This window comes from Salvia splendens, chromosome 12 (assembly GCF_004379255.2).
Source record: "Salvia splendens isolate huo1 chromosome 12, SspV2, whole genome shotgun sequence".
NCBI classification, from domain to species: Eukaryota; Viridiplantae; Streptophyta; class Magnoliopsida; order Lamiales; family Lamiaceae; genus Salvia; species Salvia splendens.
In genome coordinates, this window is record NC_056043.1 from 27,706,866 (window position 1) to 27,723,648 (window position 16,783).

General features: G+C 39.2%; 2 protein-coding genes across 2 annotated transcripts; one reads left to right on the forward strand and one right to left on the reverse strand.

Moving 5' to 3' along the window:
* The first annotated feature begins 5,342 nt into the window (after positions 1 to 5,342).
* LOC121757823 (uncharacterized mitochondrial protein AtMg00810-like) lies at positions 5,343 to 6,158 on the forward strand. Its single transcript, XM_042153298.1, has one exon. It carries the CDS (start codon positions 5,343 to 5,345, stop codon positions 6,156 to 6,158), a length of 816 nt encoding a protein of 271 aa, XP_042009232.1.
* A 1,602-nt stretch (positions 6,159 to 7,760) lies between these two features.
* Positions 7,761 to 13,236, reverse strand: LOC121758635 (protein NRT1/ PTR FAMILY 4.3-like). The gene is made up of 5 exons (XM_042154013.1): positions 11,471 to 13,236; positions 11,175 to 11,392; positions 10,614 to 11,054; positions 9,546 to 9,676; positions 7,761 to 8,589 (listed from the first exon to the last, which is right to left on the reverse strand). Exons 1-5 carry the CDS (start codon positions 11,586 to 11,588, stop codon positions 7,800 to 7,802), a joined length of 1,698 nt encoding a protein of 565 aa, XP_042009947.1. The 5' UTR covers positions 11,589 to 13,236; the 3' UTR covers positions 7,761 to 7,799.
* Between the last annotated feature and the right edge of the window lie 3,547 nt (positions 13,237 to 16,783).

The following is a 16,783-nucleotide window of genomic DNA, read 5'->3' on the forward strand; positions in this document are numbered from 1 at the left end:
CAGAGAAATTTGTATGCACACTTGCAGTGTCAAAATATACAAGGGAAGAAATCATGTTAAGATATACAAGGGAGGAAATAAGGGGATATCACCTACTTGATATGGTGATTGATATGATAATATGTGATTTAGAATAGATTGATTTATTCCTCTCTTAGTTGTATTCTTTCTATATAAAAGAAGAATACTTGTACACAAACTAATATACTGAAATAAGAGAAAGCAACAATCTTCTTCTTTGCATACAATGTTTAGCAACAGTCTTCTTCTCTCTCAATTACCATCGTTAAGATGGTATCAGAGCATGTTTGGGACACAGAAAAAATTCATCATCGTCCCAGGCATACCTTTCCCGACCTTTGTTAACCTACAAAACCAACAAACATGTCAGATTCCGACGAGCCCAAATATGAACCCACAGAAACCACCCAAATATCAAACACAGTTTTTCCTGCAGAGATTGCTGCACAACTTATAGAGCTCTTAAGGCTAGGCTTCAGCCAGCCACCAAAAACACCATCAACACCAACACCGCAACCAACCCAAACATCAACCCAATCCACTGCCCAGCCGGAATCATTGGGGGAAATTCACCTCTCGGCCAAATTGGATGGAGATAATTACTCCTGGGCAAATATAATGGAAAAGGGCGATTGGGGGGAAGGGCTTAACTTCTCACATCTCTGGAGTTTCAAGCCCCCCCCCCCTCAAAGGCTTAACTTCTCACATCTCTGGAGTTTCAAGCCCCCCCCTCAACCGATGACCCAAACTATCCAAGATGGCAGCAAAGTGATCACTGCTATTTCAACTGGATCATCAACAACATCGGAGCCAACTTGATGAGCTAAGTATCCCAGTATGCGACAGCCCGAGACCTATGTGAGGGACTGGCTATCAAATACGGGAGTGGCGCCGATCCCTTCCAAGTCAGTGACCTACACAGACAGACATATGGAATGAAACAAGGTAATATGTCATTAGAGGCTCTCTGGCTCTGGATCTCAATTGATGCAAAGGATCCAAATCCCGTGGATACTCCTAGTACAATTGAGAAATACAACAGAAACACACAAAGGCATAGACTATACCAATTTCTATGAGCATTGGATGAAAAGTATGATACAGTGAAGAGAGAACTACTGAACAAAGATCCCTTACCAACCGTAAGGGAGGCTTACGGGATTGTCAGAAGAGAATCGGTGAATAAGAAGGTCATAAAAAGAGAAATTTCGGAATAAGAGTTTAAATTCGCTGACCTTTCGTAATTAGGGATTCAATTCACTGACCTTTCGTAATTTAGGATCGAGGCATGCGTATTCTTCGTAATAAGGGATTTATGATATTTTAGCTTATTTATGTGTTTTTTTAATATTATTTCTCTCTAACCATTTATTAATCGTCTAAATTACCCTTTTCAATTTTTTTTATCAAAATTCTATAAAAATAATCTGAGATGGGCCAGAACACGGAGGCTGTCCGGACCTCCGTCGCCGACCTTAACCGCTTTGGCAAGGTCGTGAAGCTCGCCGCCTTTACCCCCTATGACTCCGCCCTTGATGCGCTCAACCAGTGCAACGCCATTTCTGAAGGTAAAAACCTACAAATTTAACTCAAACTACATGGAGACATCTATTGCTTGTTTATCTTCAACTTCTAGAGTTTCAATAATAATACTCCTAGTGATGTAGGATGTTGGATTGTCTGTTAAAAGAATTTTTTAATAATAGTGTTTTTGGTATCTGTTTGGAAAGTTTATTGATATACTTGGTAGTTTCTCGTTTGTGGTGTGTTTCGAATGAGCTGTTATTAACATTTTTCTATTGGGTTTTAAGTTAGCCTTTGTTCTATGCGCTATAAGGATGGCGTCATAGGGAACTGAAGTGAGAGAAGTTTTCTGTTTATGTAGTTACTCAATTTATCTTATTCTTGGTGTTGTGATCAATCGGGAGTTTTTCTGTGTTTTGCCTCTCCGAATCTTTGAATAAATGTAAAATAATGTGGTTTGCGTAATTTTTATAGAATTTTGGTAAAAATTTAAAGGGGTAATTTAGACGATTGATAAATGGTTAGAGATAAATAATATTAAAAAAAATACATAAATAAGCTAAAATATCAGAAATCCCTTATTACGAAGAATACGTATGCCTCGATTCCAAATTACGAAAGGTCAGTGAATTGAATCCCTAATTACGAAAGGTCAGCGAATTTAAACCCTTATTCCGAAATTTCTCTCATGGAAACCAGTGAGCCGAAGGAGTCCGGGGTCGGTATTGGTCTCGGGGCTTTCGACCGTAACCGTCCAACAATCAACCCACCGCATCGCCTTCCGGCCAACCGAAAAAGAGACGACGACAAGAACAAACTTTCTTATAGTCACTGTGGCGGAAAGAAGCATACCCAAGAGACATGCTTCTTGATTCAGGGATATCCGGACTGGTGGGAGGAGATGAAGAAGGCACGCCAGCAACAGAGTCGCGGCGGAGGACGGGCGTCGATAGCCACGGCAGTCGGAGACCGAGCTACCTATGTCGATGTCACGACGGGCAGCAATGGTGCTCCAAACCCAAATAGCTTCCGAGATGAGGACAAGGCAGTGGCAATGGTGGCTAAGGTGTGGAGCTCCTGAACGGAGGTAACAGGAGGCGAGGCGGCTAGAGCTGAGAGCTCGGAGAAGGCGGCGGCCCAAAATGGAATGACTAGGGTTTGGGCGAAAGGTAAAGGGGGATTCGATTTGAATCCCTCTAATATTCTAGATTCTAATTTTTTGCCCCATTTTATTAATAATCCCAATCCAGCACCCAAACATGATTATTTATTGCCTTATGGTCCCTCGAGTTTTGTTATATGCTTAGAAGAACCCCAGATTCTCGAAATTAACTCATCCATACCCTGTCATAGTTCTTTTAAGGCCTTAGCTAATTCATCAACCTCCGAAATTGGGGAACAGGATCATGATTGGATTTTTGACTGTGGGGCAACAGATACTATGTCTTTCGACAGATCCGATTTTTTAAATATCACAGAATCCAGAAAATCTTTTGTTCAAAGAGCCAATGAGGAATTAGCACCGGTCCAAGGGTCCGACACCATTAATATCTCTTCTACACTTTGCCTATCCAACTGCCTCTATGTTCCGTCATTATCTCATAAATTACTATCAGTGAGCCATGCAACTCGTGAACTCAATTGTAAATTACTGATGCAACCACACTTTTCTTTATTACAGGATACCCAAACGGGGATGACAGTTGGGCGTGGCACTGAGTGGCGCGGGCTATATTATGTAGATGAGGTGACTCAACAAAGTACTGTGTTGTTATCTCATGGGTTGACTGAAAGACAAGCTTGGCTTTGGCATCGCCGGTTAGGGCACCCATCTATAGGATATATGCGTATGATTTTTTCCAAGATTAATTCATCTTTTACTATGAACTGTGAGACTTGTTTTTTGGCAAAGAGCCGTAGACATCCTTTTCCTTCAAATAACACTCGAGTGGACACTCCTTTTTCTTTATTTCATTCTGATGTTTGGGGTTTTGCACCCGTTACTGGGGGTTTGGGTATTTGTTATTTCTTGTTGTTTGTAGATGATTATTCACGTATGACTTGGGTTTATTCTTTAAAACCAAAATCAGAGGTTTTCAAAAAATTTACTCAATTTTATACACTTATACAAACTCAATATAAAAAAACCATCCAAATCCTTAGATCCGATAACGGGAGGAGTTTGTTAACTCTGCAATGCAGAACTTCTTTCGGGAAAAAGGGTTAGTCCACCAGACCACTTGTCCACATACACCTGAACAGAATGGGGTAGCTGAGAGGAAAATCAGATATATCCTAGAAATAACACGAGCTTTTCTCATCGAATAAAAAATCCCTAAATCCTTCTGGCCTGAAGCCATTGCCACCTCTGTCTACCTCATTAATCATCTCCCAACCAAAATCCTCAACTTCAAAACTCCTCTCAAAATCCTAGCTACACAAACCTCAATACCAGCATCTCTTACCTTGGAACCCAAAGTGCATGTACAACTTTCGTTCACATTCCAAAACAAGAACGATCCAAATTTTCATCATGCGCCATTAAGTGCGTCTTCTTGGGATATGGGAAAAGTCAAAAAGGGTATAGATGCTATGACCCAAAAACCCAAACCTTATACACTACCATGAATTGTGATTTCGTTCAAGGAGAATATTTTTACAACCAATCCGAGAGTCAGGGGGAGATCCAGTTAGAAAAACCAACAGATGACTAACGTGATTGTTTGCCTTCCTATACACCAAACCACACTTCGAGCCTAGGGGAAATCAACCCAGGGGGTGAAGCCTGTCGGGACTCTTGTGAGGAAAATCAACAGCCTAGTCCAAGCCTGACCACTGAGGTAGATACTCCCGAGATGATTAGTGATAACAACGAGGCACCAATTCCTACTATACAGAACGAGGCGCTTAGTGACATTCAACATCTGCCAGACCCGCTCTTGGATCCTAAGGTAACAAGTTCTGATAGTATTCCTCAAGATAGTATGATTATTGTAACTAATGTGAGGCAGGAAGAGGAGATTACCCAAAACATTGAGGAAATAGGAATTGACGGAGATACTGGGCAATATGTATTGCCCTCAAGAAGTACACGAGGGATTCCTCCAAAAAGATACTCCCCAGATTGGAAGGGAAGAAAAACCAGATACTCAGTTGCTAACATGGCCCAAGAGCAACTCTTAGAGATGACTCGAGCATTCGAAACTGCACTCTACGAAGAAGAGGAAATACCTCAATCAGTCTAAGAGGCAATGCGTCACAAGCATTGGAGAGCAGCCATGAAGAAGGAGATGGATGCACTAATCAATAATCAAACATGGGAGAAATGTTTGTTACCAGAAGAGAAGAAACCTGTGGGGTGCCATTGGGTGTTCACTATCAAAAGACGAGCAGATAGTTCAATCGAGAGATATAAGGAAAGATTGGTGGCTAAAGAATACACTCAAGTGTATGGGGTTTATTATGCAGAGACATTCTCTCCAGTAGCAAAATTGAACACAGTCAGAACTCTACGATTGGTAGCAGCGAGTAAAGATTGGCCGCTCTACCAATTCGATGTTACGAACGCATTTCTTCATGGAGAGCTTGAAGAGAATAAGGAAGTATATATGGAGGTTCCACCATGATATGCGGGGGAATTTGGAAATGGAGAAGTATGCCGACTCAGAAAGACCTTGTATGGACTAAAATAATCTCCAAGAGTATGGTTTGGAAGGTTCTGCCAAACGATGGTCAAATATGGCTTTAAGCAAAGTCATTCTGACCACACACTATTCCTAAAAAGAAGAGGAGGTAAGATGACTTGTCTGATTATCTATGTCGATGATATGATCATTACTGGAGATGAAGTGGAAGAGATTGAAGAGCTGAAGGTGAATCTTTTTAAAGAATTCGAAATGAAGGATCTAGGAGCGCTGAAGTATTTTTTGGGGATCGAAGTGCTGAGATCAGATCGAGGAATTTTCTTAAGGCAAAAGAAATATGTGGTAGACCTGTTAGCAGAAACAAGCCTACTAGATTGCAAGCCTGCGGAAACCCCGATGGTAGTCAACCATGGACTAAGGGTAGTAGAAGGAGCAAGAGCACCAGACAGGGAACAATATCAGAGGTTAGTAGGCAAGCTAATCTACCTCTCCCATACAAGGCCTGATATTACATATGCTGTTGGGGTAGTTAGCCAATTTATGCACCAACCTCAAGAGGATCATATGGAAGCTGCTTTGAGAATTGCGAGGTATTTGAAAGGAACCACATGCCATGTAGTATTTTTGGAGAGGAAAGAAGACCTTGAGGTCGATGGGTTTACTGATGCTGATTGGGCGAGTAACCCAGTCGACAGACGATCTACTGGAGGGTACTTCACCTTTGTAGGAGGTAACTTAGTCACCTGGAGAAGTAAGAAACAAAAGGTGGTTGCCTTATCCAGTGCAGAAGCCGAGTTTCGTGGGATGAAGAGTGGATTAATGGAAATCATGTGGCTAAGGAGACTTTTAACCGAAATAGGCTTTCCTCCCACGCTGAAGAGTCGACTATTTTGCGATAACAAGGCAACGATTAGCATCTCTGAAATTCTAGTCCAACACGACAGGACCAAACATGTGGAAGTGGATTGACACTTCATCAAAGAGAAGCTTGAGGCATGAACGATAGAGTTCTCATTTGTCAGATCAGAGGAACAACTTGCAGACATACTCACTAAGGCGGTGAATCCAATGGCGGATCCAGGAACAAATTATCGTGGGGTCGAACAAGATAGTAAATATTTATTTAAAATAATTGTTTAAATTAATTATTTTTATAAATATATTTTTAATATAAATAATTCATGCGAGTATCGATATTCTTAAAACAACATACTCCACTTTCTTCGTCCCGTTATAAGCGAGACTCTTCTTTTGGATACAGAATTTAAGAAAAAGACGTTTATGGAGCTAATTGAAGAAAGAATAAAATATGATCTTAGATAAAACAAAGATGCAAATAAATAATAAAGTAAGAGAGAACAATTATGTTATATTACGTATTTTGACAAAAAAATGACATACACATAGCATAATTTTTCTGTAACATACCAAATTTTTAAAGATTTAAAAAATTGAATATGAATAATAAGGTTGAAAATTTAAATTATAAAACTAAGAGTAAAAGAAATTAAGAAATATTTACTTTATATAAGTAGGTGGTTAATTTAGATAAATTGATTTTGATATACTGTAAAAAAAAATATTACTACTACTATTTAACATTAATTGATAAGATAGAGAAAATATTTTTAATGGACTTCTAAGAATTAATTCAAATAAAGAAAATATTTCAAAGCCCATTTTACAATTAGATAACATATTTAAGATATTTAATCTTTTAAACTTAGTTAAATTTATTGATGCCGGTTTATTCTATTTCACGAGTGAATATAGGGATGAGAAAACAATAATGACATCGCCAATACCATTCCTCTTTCTCTTCGAAAACAAAAACCGCAAAAGGACTCTTCCCCTCCAACTCCTTCGTTCTTGACAACAGTCTACCCATCCGGCTGCCTCACTTCCTTCCTTTCTCTCTGATCAGTCTCCTCATCATCTCACACAGCGTGAGGACGTGAGGTGGGGGCGGAGACGTGAACGTCGTAGGGTCGGAGGCCGAAGAAAGTAGCTTTCCGGTGCACTCCGTGGCAGGTGGTGGGGTCGGCCGACCCCGCCCGACCCCACCTGGATCCGCCAGTGGGTGAATCCCAAGGTGTTCAAGGAAGTTCTTAGCAAGTTAAACATCGGGCATACCGTCGTTCAACTTGAGTGGGAGTGTCAAAATATACAAGGGAAGAAATCATGTCAAGATATACAAGGGAGGAAATCAGGGGATATCACCTAATTGATATGGTGATTGATATGATAATTTGTAATTTAGAATAGATTGATTTATTCCTCCCTTAGCCGTATTCTTCCTCTATAAAAGAAGAATACTTGTACACAAATTAATATACTGAAATAAGAGAAAGCAACAATCTTCTTCTCTGCATACAATGTTTAGCCCTTCTTGCCCTACCTCTCTCGATTACCATCGTTAAGATGCAGTTCCTATAGTGGCGTGGGAGGATGCTAGTTTTGATTTCGTTTTGGGATTGCCGCCCACACAAAGACAGAAAGATTCGATTTTAATTGTGGTTGACCGATTTTCTAAGATGACACATTTTGTTCCATATAAAATACAAACCAATATGACATATATCTACAATATTTATTCCAATAAACTGAAATTCATACAACGTTAATATCACCACTCCCTCCATGTTTAAAGCCAACGGAATACCAATTCGACCAAAACAAATAGTTAAGAAAATTAAGAAAGCTAAGCACCGCAAGCAACCAATAAAACAGATCCAAGCGATCATTATTAAGATTATTATCCGTGAGCCACCCCACTCCCGCCGCCGCCGTCACTCTATCCACAAGCGAAACCAGCACCGAGCTCAGAAAAAACCCAAACGAGTAAGAACAATAAGTAATCGCCGTCAACGACGCCCGCATCCCCTCCGCCGGCAGCGGCTGCTTGTAGAAAAACTCCAGCAGCCCCACCGCCGTCAGCATCTCCGACACCCCGAATATCACAAACTGCGGCGCCAGCCACCACACGGATAGCATTCGATCTTCGTTTCTTCGCTTGTGCTCGACGAGGGCGGCGGAGATCATGGAGAAGGTGGAGAGAAGGAGGCCGGCGGCGATGCGGGGGAGGGGGGAGGAGAGGGAGGGGAGGCGGCGGGAGAGGGAGTCGTAGAGGGGGACGAGGAGGAGGAGGAGGAGGTAGGGGATGGATTGGAGGGAGGCCGGTGGGATGTGGAAGTCCAAGGATTTAATGAGGCGGGTGTTCATGGAGGAGGCTTGCTGGACGGAGAAGGTCTGGAGCTGGGCGAGGATGGTGTTGAACATGATTGTGCACAGGAAGATTGGTGTTATTGAGATTAGGATTTTTACTTGTTCCACTTTTTCCCAGCTGCACACTCTCCATCCGCTTTCTTGCTCATTCTTGATGCACGCCTTGTTCAAGAATCTGCATTGAAATTTTCCATTTTTTTAGTTTGGAGATACACAAATTATGTCCTACTCCCTATTAACCAATGAAAGTGGATTTAAATGATTATAAATAATTTATTAAAAAATTTGGGTGGAATAAAACTTAGCTAATTAAGTACTAGTATTTTAAAAAACACTAATGCTTGCCGAATTGGGATTGAAGAAAATTGAGAACGATATTAAAAATGGAACCCCATTAAAAAGTTGACAATAAAATATACAAATATCCACTATGCTCAATTTTCAATTAATAACACTAGATGATTTTGGGTGCCGGTCCAAGAAATATAGTCTATGTTTTTCTATTTTGAGTAGTCTAAAATTAGTCTCTATCCATTTATAATAGAATAAGTTATTTATAATAGAATAAGTTTTTTCGTGAGATAGCACTTTTCACTAATAACACTTCAACTATTTTTTAATGTCTCTTATTTCATAATTTACCAATTTTTACATTAAAACTCGTGATGTCCACAATCAAGACTATTTTTCTCCGTCTTTCTTACTCCATAATTTATCAATTTTTATGTTAAAACGCGTGATATCCACAATCAAAAGTCAAGACTACTTTTTGTAAGCGTATATTTTTTCATTTTTCAGTACTCGCCGCAAACCGAAATTGATGAAAACAGTATATTTAAAGACAAATGAACTCTTTATTTATTTTTGGCTTTTGGAGTAGATAATAAATTGAGTGTTTAAAGACAAAGGAGCTCTTTGTTTTAATTTTGGTTGGTGGAATAAAAAAGTATGGTCAAGTTTGATCAGCACTAAGGTAAACCATAACCTATAGTCGGCTATGCAATATGATATGATACAGTACTATTTGAAATCATAATTTAATTGATCCCAATATATATATATAAAAAAGGTGGTGAATTCGTGACGTGTTGAAATTAATTTTAAAAGGGAAATATGCATAAATCAAATTACCTGAATCTTTGGATGAGTTGACTATTGGGAACACTGTCGGAAATGGGCTTGTCAGTATTAGGCTCCATGGCGTGGCTGCCCTGATCAGATGGGCACACTTGCTTTCTCTTTAAAGTTGCAGCCACAATCACCTTAAAGAATAACAAAACTCGAATTGTAAATTATTTTCCTAGAAAAAACATTGGATTGATTTTTAAAGGAAATTATAAAATATAGTAGTATAAAAAATTTATATACTTGTTCCATATTAATTAGGTGGAAGCTAGATGCCAAATCTTCCGACAAATCGGGATTAATGTATTATAATTTGACACGTTAATGACTAGTCAGCACTTGCATAAAGTAGAACTTATTATGTTATTCAACTACCGGTTGATTACATAATAAAATATTTCTGTTTTCCTTATTTGAGTTGGAGGATAATGTAATATTTCAACAGCCTAAACACAACAAAAATGCATTCGTAATTAGCAGAGACAAACAGTTCCCGCCACTATTAAACAATACACTTATATCTAGATATAATTAATGTAAACTTACGTTCGATGCATCTTCCTTACTACAAGGATGTAGGTTTAAGTTCAAATATTGGAGGGAGTGTGATTTTCTTATGATGCATTTAATTTTCTCTCGTGTACATTATACTATACGTTCAATAAAAGTGTTCTCATATATAACAATTCGATTTTTATTTAACTCACATCTAGATCCATATATATATTTATAAGTAATTCATGAATAATATATACGTGTGTGCGTTGGCCTAGTGGCAGAGTAGTTAATGATCGAGACAAATATCTCAAATTCGAGTCTTTAAATTATTTGTTTATTTAACCATTTAGTGCATAAAATAACCTCCTAGAGAAGTTGACAAAATATGGGTGCTATGGACATTTTCTAATTAAAGGGCATCTTTATTATGGCCTTATGGATGAGGAGATTGGTGCCACTATGAATGCTTCTTTGTACATCACTTAATCCCATGAATTCTTAATTTACTTTTTTCTCTGAATTTTTTTATGCAAATTGTGACATAAATAATTATACTATAAATAAAAAAAAACCAACCTGTACAATAGGGGTGAAAACGCTTCCCTGAGGAGGCTTGTTCCGGTAGAAAAGCGTACCGGAGATCATAGTGATGATCCCCATGGCCATGACGGCTGCCGAGACCCCAAACCCTACGTCCATGCCCGAGTGGGTCTGGACGTAGACAAGGAGGGTCAAGGCTACGAGTTCGCCCACTGAGAAGGCAAAGTAGGCAGCATTGAAGTAGGATGATAGTTTCTTGGATTGCTTTTCATCCTTTTGGTTGAACTGGTCAGCCCCATGAGTTATCATGTTAGGCTTAAGGCATCCACTCCCTAACGCCACCAAATAAAGGGCCACGAAAAATATTAGGGCTTGGAACCCCTTGGCTTCCTCACACTGCGAGCTCTCGTTTAGCATGTCGCACCGCGGTGGCTTCAGTTGGGGCAGATGGGCTTGCACCGATAGCAAGATCAAACCCTGCATCAATTTATATACTTTATTAGTATGAGTTTTTTTGGAAAGTTTCTCAAGAATAAAACTGTAAGGGTTTGGCCCAAAGCGGATAGTATCATAATAATAATAATAATATAAATATACCGAAAGTTCGAGGAAGGAAAAGATAAGGATGGTCCAGAAGCAGCCGAGGAAAGAGTCGGAAAGGTAGCCACCGAGGAGAGAGAGGAGGAAGATAGTTCCAATAAAGTTAGTGACTGTGTTTGCAGATTTGGAGAGGGAAAAGTGCATCTCGTTTATGACATATGTGATCAGATTATTCCCAACTGCAGCTATTGCCATTATCTCAAATCCTTGAAGCCCTGCATAATATATCAGCATCACAATAATATTAGTATAATTTAATTATCTTTTATAGTTTTATATACATATAGTAGTACCAAGAACAAAGGCAGCAGCTCTGATGCCACCATGCTTGAGGGGGTTGGAAGGCCTTCCTCTCCAATCAAGAGTGCTTTCTTCAGCAACCTTTGCTGCTGGCTTTAAATCGACCTCCATATATAGTGTTTACTGCACCTTCAAAAGGTTTAGTACAGTCTTGATTTGTGTGTGTGAGAGGGAAAGGGAGAGAGAGAAAAGTTTGGTTGATGGTAGATTTTTAGTGAATTCAAGTATGGTTGGACTTGGAGTGCAATATATATATACTAATAAGAGCTTAGCCTGAAAAGGCATATATGTTGTGTATGACCAACAGTCACCACCACCACTTTCTAATACACTTCACACAAACTTCTTTGTCGCGTGAACTTCACACATATTAACAATATATTTATAATTTATATGCAAATATTCTATTTTATCTGTATTTTTTGCTTCACATATTATCTTCAAAAACAATACTTTCCGTTATGCTTCCACCCCACGATGCAGATTTAGGCAATTGGGCTCAACGGATAAAGTTACAAAATAGTAAAAACTTTTAGGCCCATAGCCCGTTAACCTATTTTGAGAGCATCTTTATTTGTTACCAAGTCCTTCTCCTTTATTTTAAGAAGAGTAAAGGTCAATTTTGGTCTTAACCATATGAGCAAAATATGAATTTAGTCTAAAACATTCATATTTTAAAAAATGGATCCATGACAAATAAAATTCTTATTAATTCGGTCATTTTTTTATGGTTTCGTCAACAGTCCACCGTCAATTATTGAAATTTTGACCCAATTAGGCTTAATATGGGATTATTAGTCACTTAACTATTTTCTAAATACTCACTCTCCTTTGAAACACGCTGCCTGCATCTCTCTATCTCCAATGTCTATCCTCGGCAAAGCCGCTTATTTCCAGCCCGTCGAATTGACGAGGGTGAGCTCTCCGCTTCGCCCGATCAAGCCCTCGGCCCCGGATGTTCGGTGTTATCCGTCGTGGTTAGAGTCACCGTCGAGTCCCTCTATCTGCGATAAAACCATCGATGTCCCCAAATTTCTGTCGGATCGTCACGGCGCCAACGCCTCCTTCCTCTGCTTTTTTCATTCAATTTCAAACGCCGGGACAACGTTGGACACCCCGTCGCATCAGCTGCTGCTCTCGAAGGAGCAGTGAGGCAGCTCCAGCCACACATTCTCACCACTGTCACACATCACATACCTATAAATCTCTCCAAAACTCTCACACACCAACACCTTCCCGCCGCCCCCCGCGCAGTTCACGTCTGCCTGCTTCCAGCACCGCCCCGCTTCATCCCACCCCCATGCCCCACCCCCACAGGCTCGCCGTCTCCAAAAATTCCGACAGCAGAGCCACCCACATCTTCCCCCGCACTCCACCAGATCCATCGAATATTCCCAGAATGCCGGCAGTAGCCGTGGGTACTCCGAGAAGGAACCACCGCCCAGATCTCACGCCACCACCGTACAGCCAGAGCTCAGGAAAATAGTGCCGATTTGGGGAAAGGAGGGAGAGGAGAGAGATGCGAGAAAAGAATAGAAAGAGAGAGTCTATTTTGCAATTCTTTTTTTTATTTTAATTAATTATGTATTAGCATATTAATTAGGTCAAAATATCAATAATCGGGTGTTAGACCGTTAGTTTTTGACGGAACCGTAAAAAAAGACTAAATCGATGATGATTTAATTTGTTATGGACTCGTTTTTCAAAAAATGAATGTTTTGGACTAAATTCGTATATTGACCATATGTTTAGGACTAATTTTGACATTTATTCTTTTAAGAATTACTCCTAGTAAATCATGAAACTTCCATTAACGACTCCCTCCGTCCCAATTTAAGAGTAAGATTTAGTTATGGCACGGGTTTTAAGAAATTGATGGAGTGTGTAATAAATGAAGTGAGGTAGTGGTTGTTTGAGTATGTAATAATTGAAGTGATGTAGTGGAAAGTGAGACCCTTTTGACTTTTTGTATGTTTAGGATTTTGTTTTGTTTTATTTTTATGAAAGTAATGACATCTGAGTGTAAATTTCATCAACAATGAGGTTAAATTTTATGTCCAAATATGGTAGATTCTAAATGTGACTGTTAAACTGGGACAAACTTAAATGATAAAATGTGACTCTTAAACTGGGACGGACTTAAATGATAAAATGTGACTCTTAAACTGGGACGGAGGGATTATCTTTTAATTTAATAAGATAATATCAAACTAGTGTGTTATTGACTATCCTAACAATATGACGATAGTAATCAGCCATAAACTTGTTACATAAAGTTAAATATTTGCTGTATACCCATAACGGTATTGGAAATGTGGTATGTTATATTGCTAACTCACCCATAAATTACTAACTATAATTAAATAACAGACATTGGATCATGAAATCAAGGCACAAGATCATCCATTCATGAGTATTAATACAATGCACAGAAAATGTCAATTAAGGTTATTAATGTCAATTGACCAAAAGTTAGTTATAACCAAACTTTTAAAAAATACTCTCTCATTTCCCTCATAGTTGATGCAAAACTTTTCGGCACGGAGTTTTAAAAAGAAATGTTGTGTGTGTTAAATTAATAGATAAAAAAGTAAGAAATAGAAAAAGGTAGAAGTAAAAAGTGAATAAAGTAAGAGAGAGTAAAGTAAGTTACTATATATGGAAATGAGTCAACTATGAAGGAACTTTCCCAAATGGAAAAATGACTCAACTATGAGGGAACGGAGGAAGTATCTAAAACTTTATATGATTATAAATATCTCAATTTAAATTATTTTTTTACACAAACTTATATCAAATTAAAGATAATTTTATAATGATTCTAACGAGATCTCACTTAGGGGTGGCGAAACGGGTTACCCGTACCCGATTTTAGCCAGATTTGGTGTCCAAATACCCGCCCCGCAGCATATCGGGATTACCCGATACCCGTGTCTGGTATCCCGTACAGACATTGTGGGTACCCGTACCCGACCCAAAATCCATATAGAAAATTTGAAAACTCTAATAACCGACAAGTTCCCTAATTTACTTGTATTATATCGATGATATGTTTTGAATAGATTGAGAATAAAAGTGAGGGGACACTCTATAACTAGTTTTGAGTTTTCAATTGTATGCTCGTTGGAATATAAAAATATTTCAAAAGAACTCTTAGATTCTATAAAGTATTAAAATACAGTATATGCATAATACTAATAATATCGGGATTAACGGGTATACCCATGTGGGTAGCGGGTAATATCGGGATTAACGGGTATACCCATGATACCCGCTACCCACAAAACTCTAAAATACACTACCCAATCCCGCCCCGTTTCCCGTTATCGTCGGGTAACGGGTACCCGATACCCGGCGGATAGCGGGTCGAGATGGAAATTACTTATTACCCACTACCCATTTTGCCACCCCTAATCTCACTTGCATATGTTTCGATTTTAAAATTTGAAAAAAAATCTTTAATTCTCATATTTTTCAAAATCAATTTATTGTCAATGTAGCTATCATAATATGTCAATGCTAAATTGAGTTGACATATTCAGTTAATCGTATTGATATGTTTAATACACTATATTGACATTTTGATCCAAAACCCTATTTTTTTGCTAGTTTTCTTATATTTTTAAATTTAAATAATAAAAAAATAAAATTACACTTGGCGATTTATAGACCACTAAATCTCTACAAATCTTATGGTTCTAAATTAGTTGTAGCTAGCAATTTGAAGTGGTCTAGTCCTCTCGCTCGACTCTAATGTCGAATGACTAGACTCAGGAGTAAGCAAGTGTGCACATATGAAAATTAATGCAAAGCTCGGTCCAGACACAACGCTCCTTAAATCCACTGGATCACTGGCTCCAGGAACTCAAGAGAACTACAGTGTTTTTGTCGTTGGACACACTCGACTCCCCTTCAAAAAATAAATCCCTCAACCCGAATACTATGAATTAGTATAGGGAAGTGGGGTCGATCCCACAGAGATGGATTCGCAAGTAGTGCTAAGAGACTATGGAAACAAACGGCTGCTGCCACGCAAAGGGGTTGAGATTTTAACTATCACTAGATCTAGGCAAGAAATGTAAACGCTAGACCTAGGACACAGAAAACTTACTAGAATTAGACATCAAATCCGAAAGACACAATTACTCCCTAGACTAAGTAAACAATTACCTAACCTAGCTAAACAGAAAGCAACTAACAGTGGGGACCATGTTTCCAGAAATAGCAAGTACGGTAAAAGCTGCAGACAACCAACCTATGCAATTTCCTAACCAACTCAGACGCGTAAATGCAGAAAACAGAGCATACCCCTGGATTCGAACAGAATATAGAAATTTAGACGCCGGAAACTTGCTACGAATCGGAAATACACCAGATCTACGTAAACTAGGCGAAATGAAATGAAAACACGTAAGTGCGGCATAAAATTAAACACTCCTGCTCAGCATCACGTCGGACGCTTAATCCACTCCGGATCCAAGCAATCCAAACTCAACAATCAACAAAATCAACTCCATAACTCCGATTCTAACATATCTGCTCCGGTCACCGCCAAATTCCAACAATCACGAACAACTCCACAACAATAACCAGACAAAACCCCGATTCATTCACAAACCAGCTCCATTCTCCCAGATTCAACCATTAACCTGCAATAATCCAGAAATCAACCAACTCCGACAATCCAACTCCAGAATTCAAGTAAACACAGTCAAACAACAGTAACCATCACGATCGACGTAAACGAAAACTAAACTTGCATAAAAGTAAGAAATATCCAGAAACGAAAGAGGACCGAGCTTCAAACAGCGAAGCTCGACGAATTCAGCAGAAACGAAAGCGGAAGGTAAATTGTTTCTTCGCCCTAAAGAAGGACGGTGTTACAACCAGATCGAAAATGTACGAAAGCTAGAGGTGAACCCCCTAGTGTGCCCTGAATATCCCACCGAGAGAACCCAAGAGTGTGAAGAGAATGGACTAAACTACAGGCTGTTAGCAAGGTCTCCACCGAGAAGATTCCTCCAGCTTACATGCTTCTTCCTTTTATAGATGCGGACATAGCCTTCTAGAGTCTTCGTAGAAATCCCTATTCTACCCTTCAACTCCGAGGCTTCCTCCGTCAAGCAATTTCCTTCATAATGTCCACTTTTTCGCCAGTTTCCTAGGACCATGCAAGCGTCCTCTTCTTTTCCTGGATCTAGCGAAAATCTTCACACACCTGGCTTAAATCGTGCGTTAGACCCAGTAATTTCACGAAATAAAACCCCTAGACCGATGCATGAAATTAGCCTTATCAAACTGCTCAC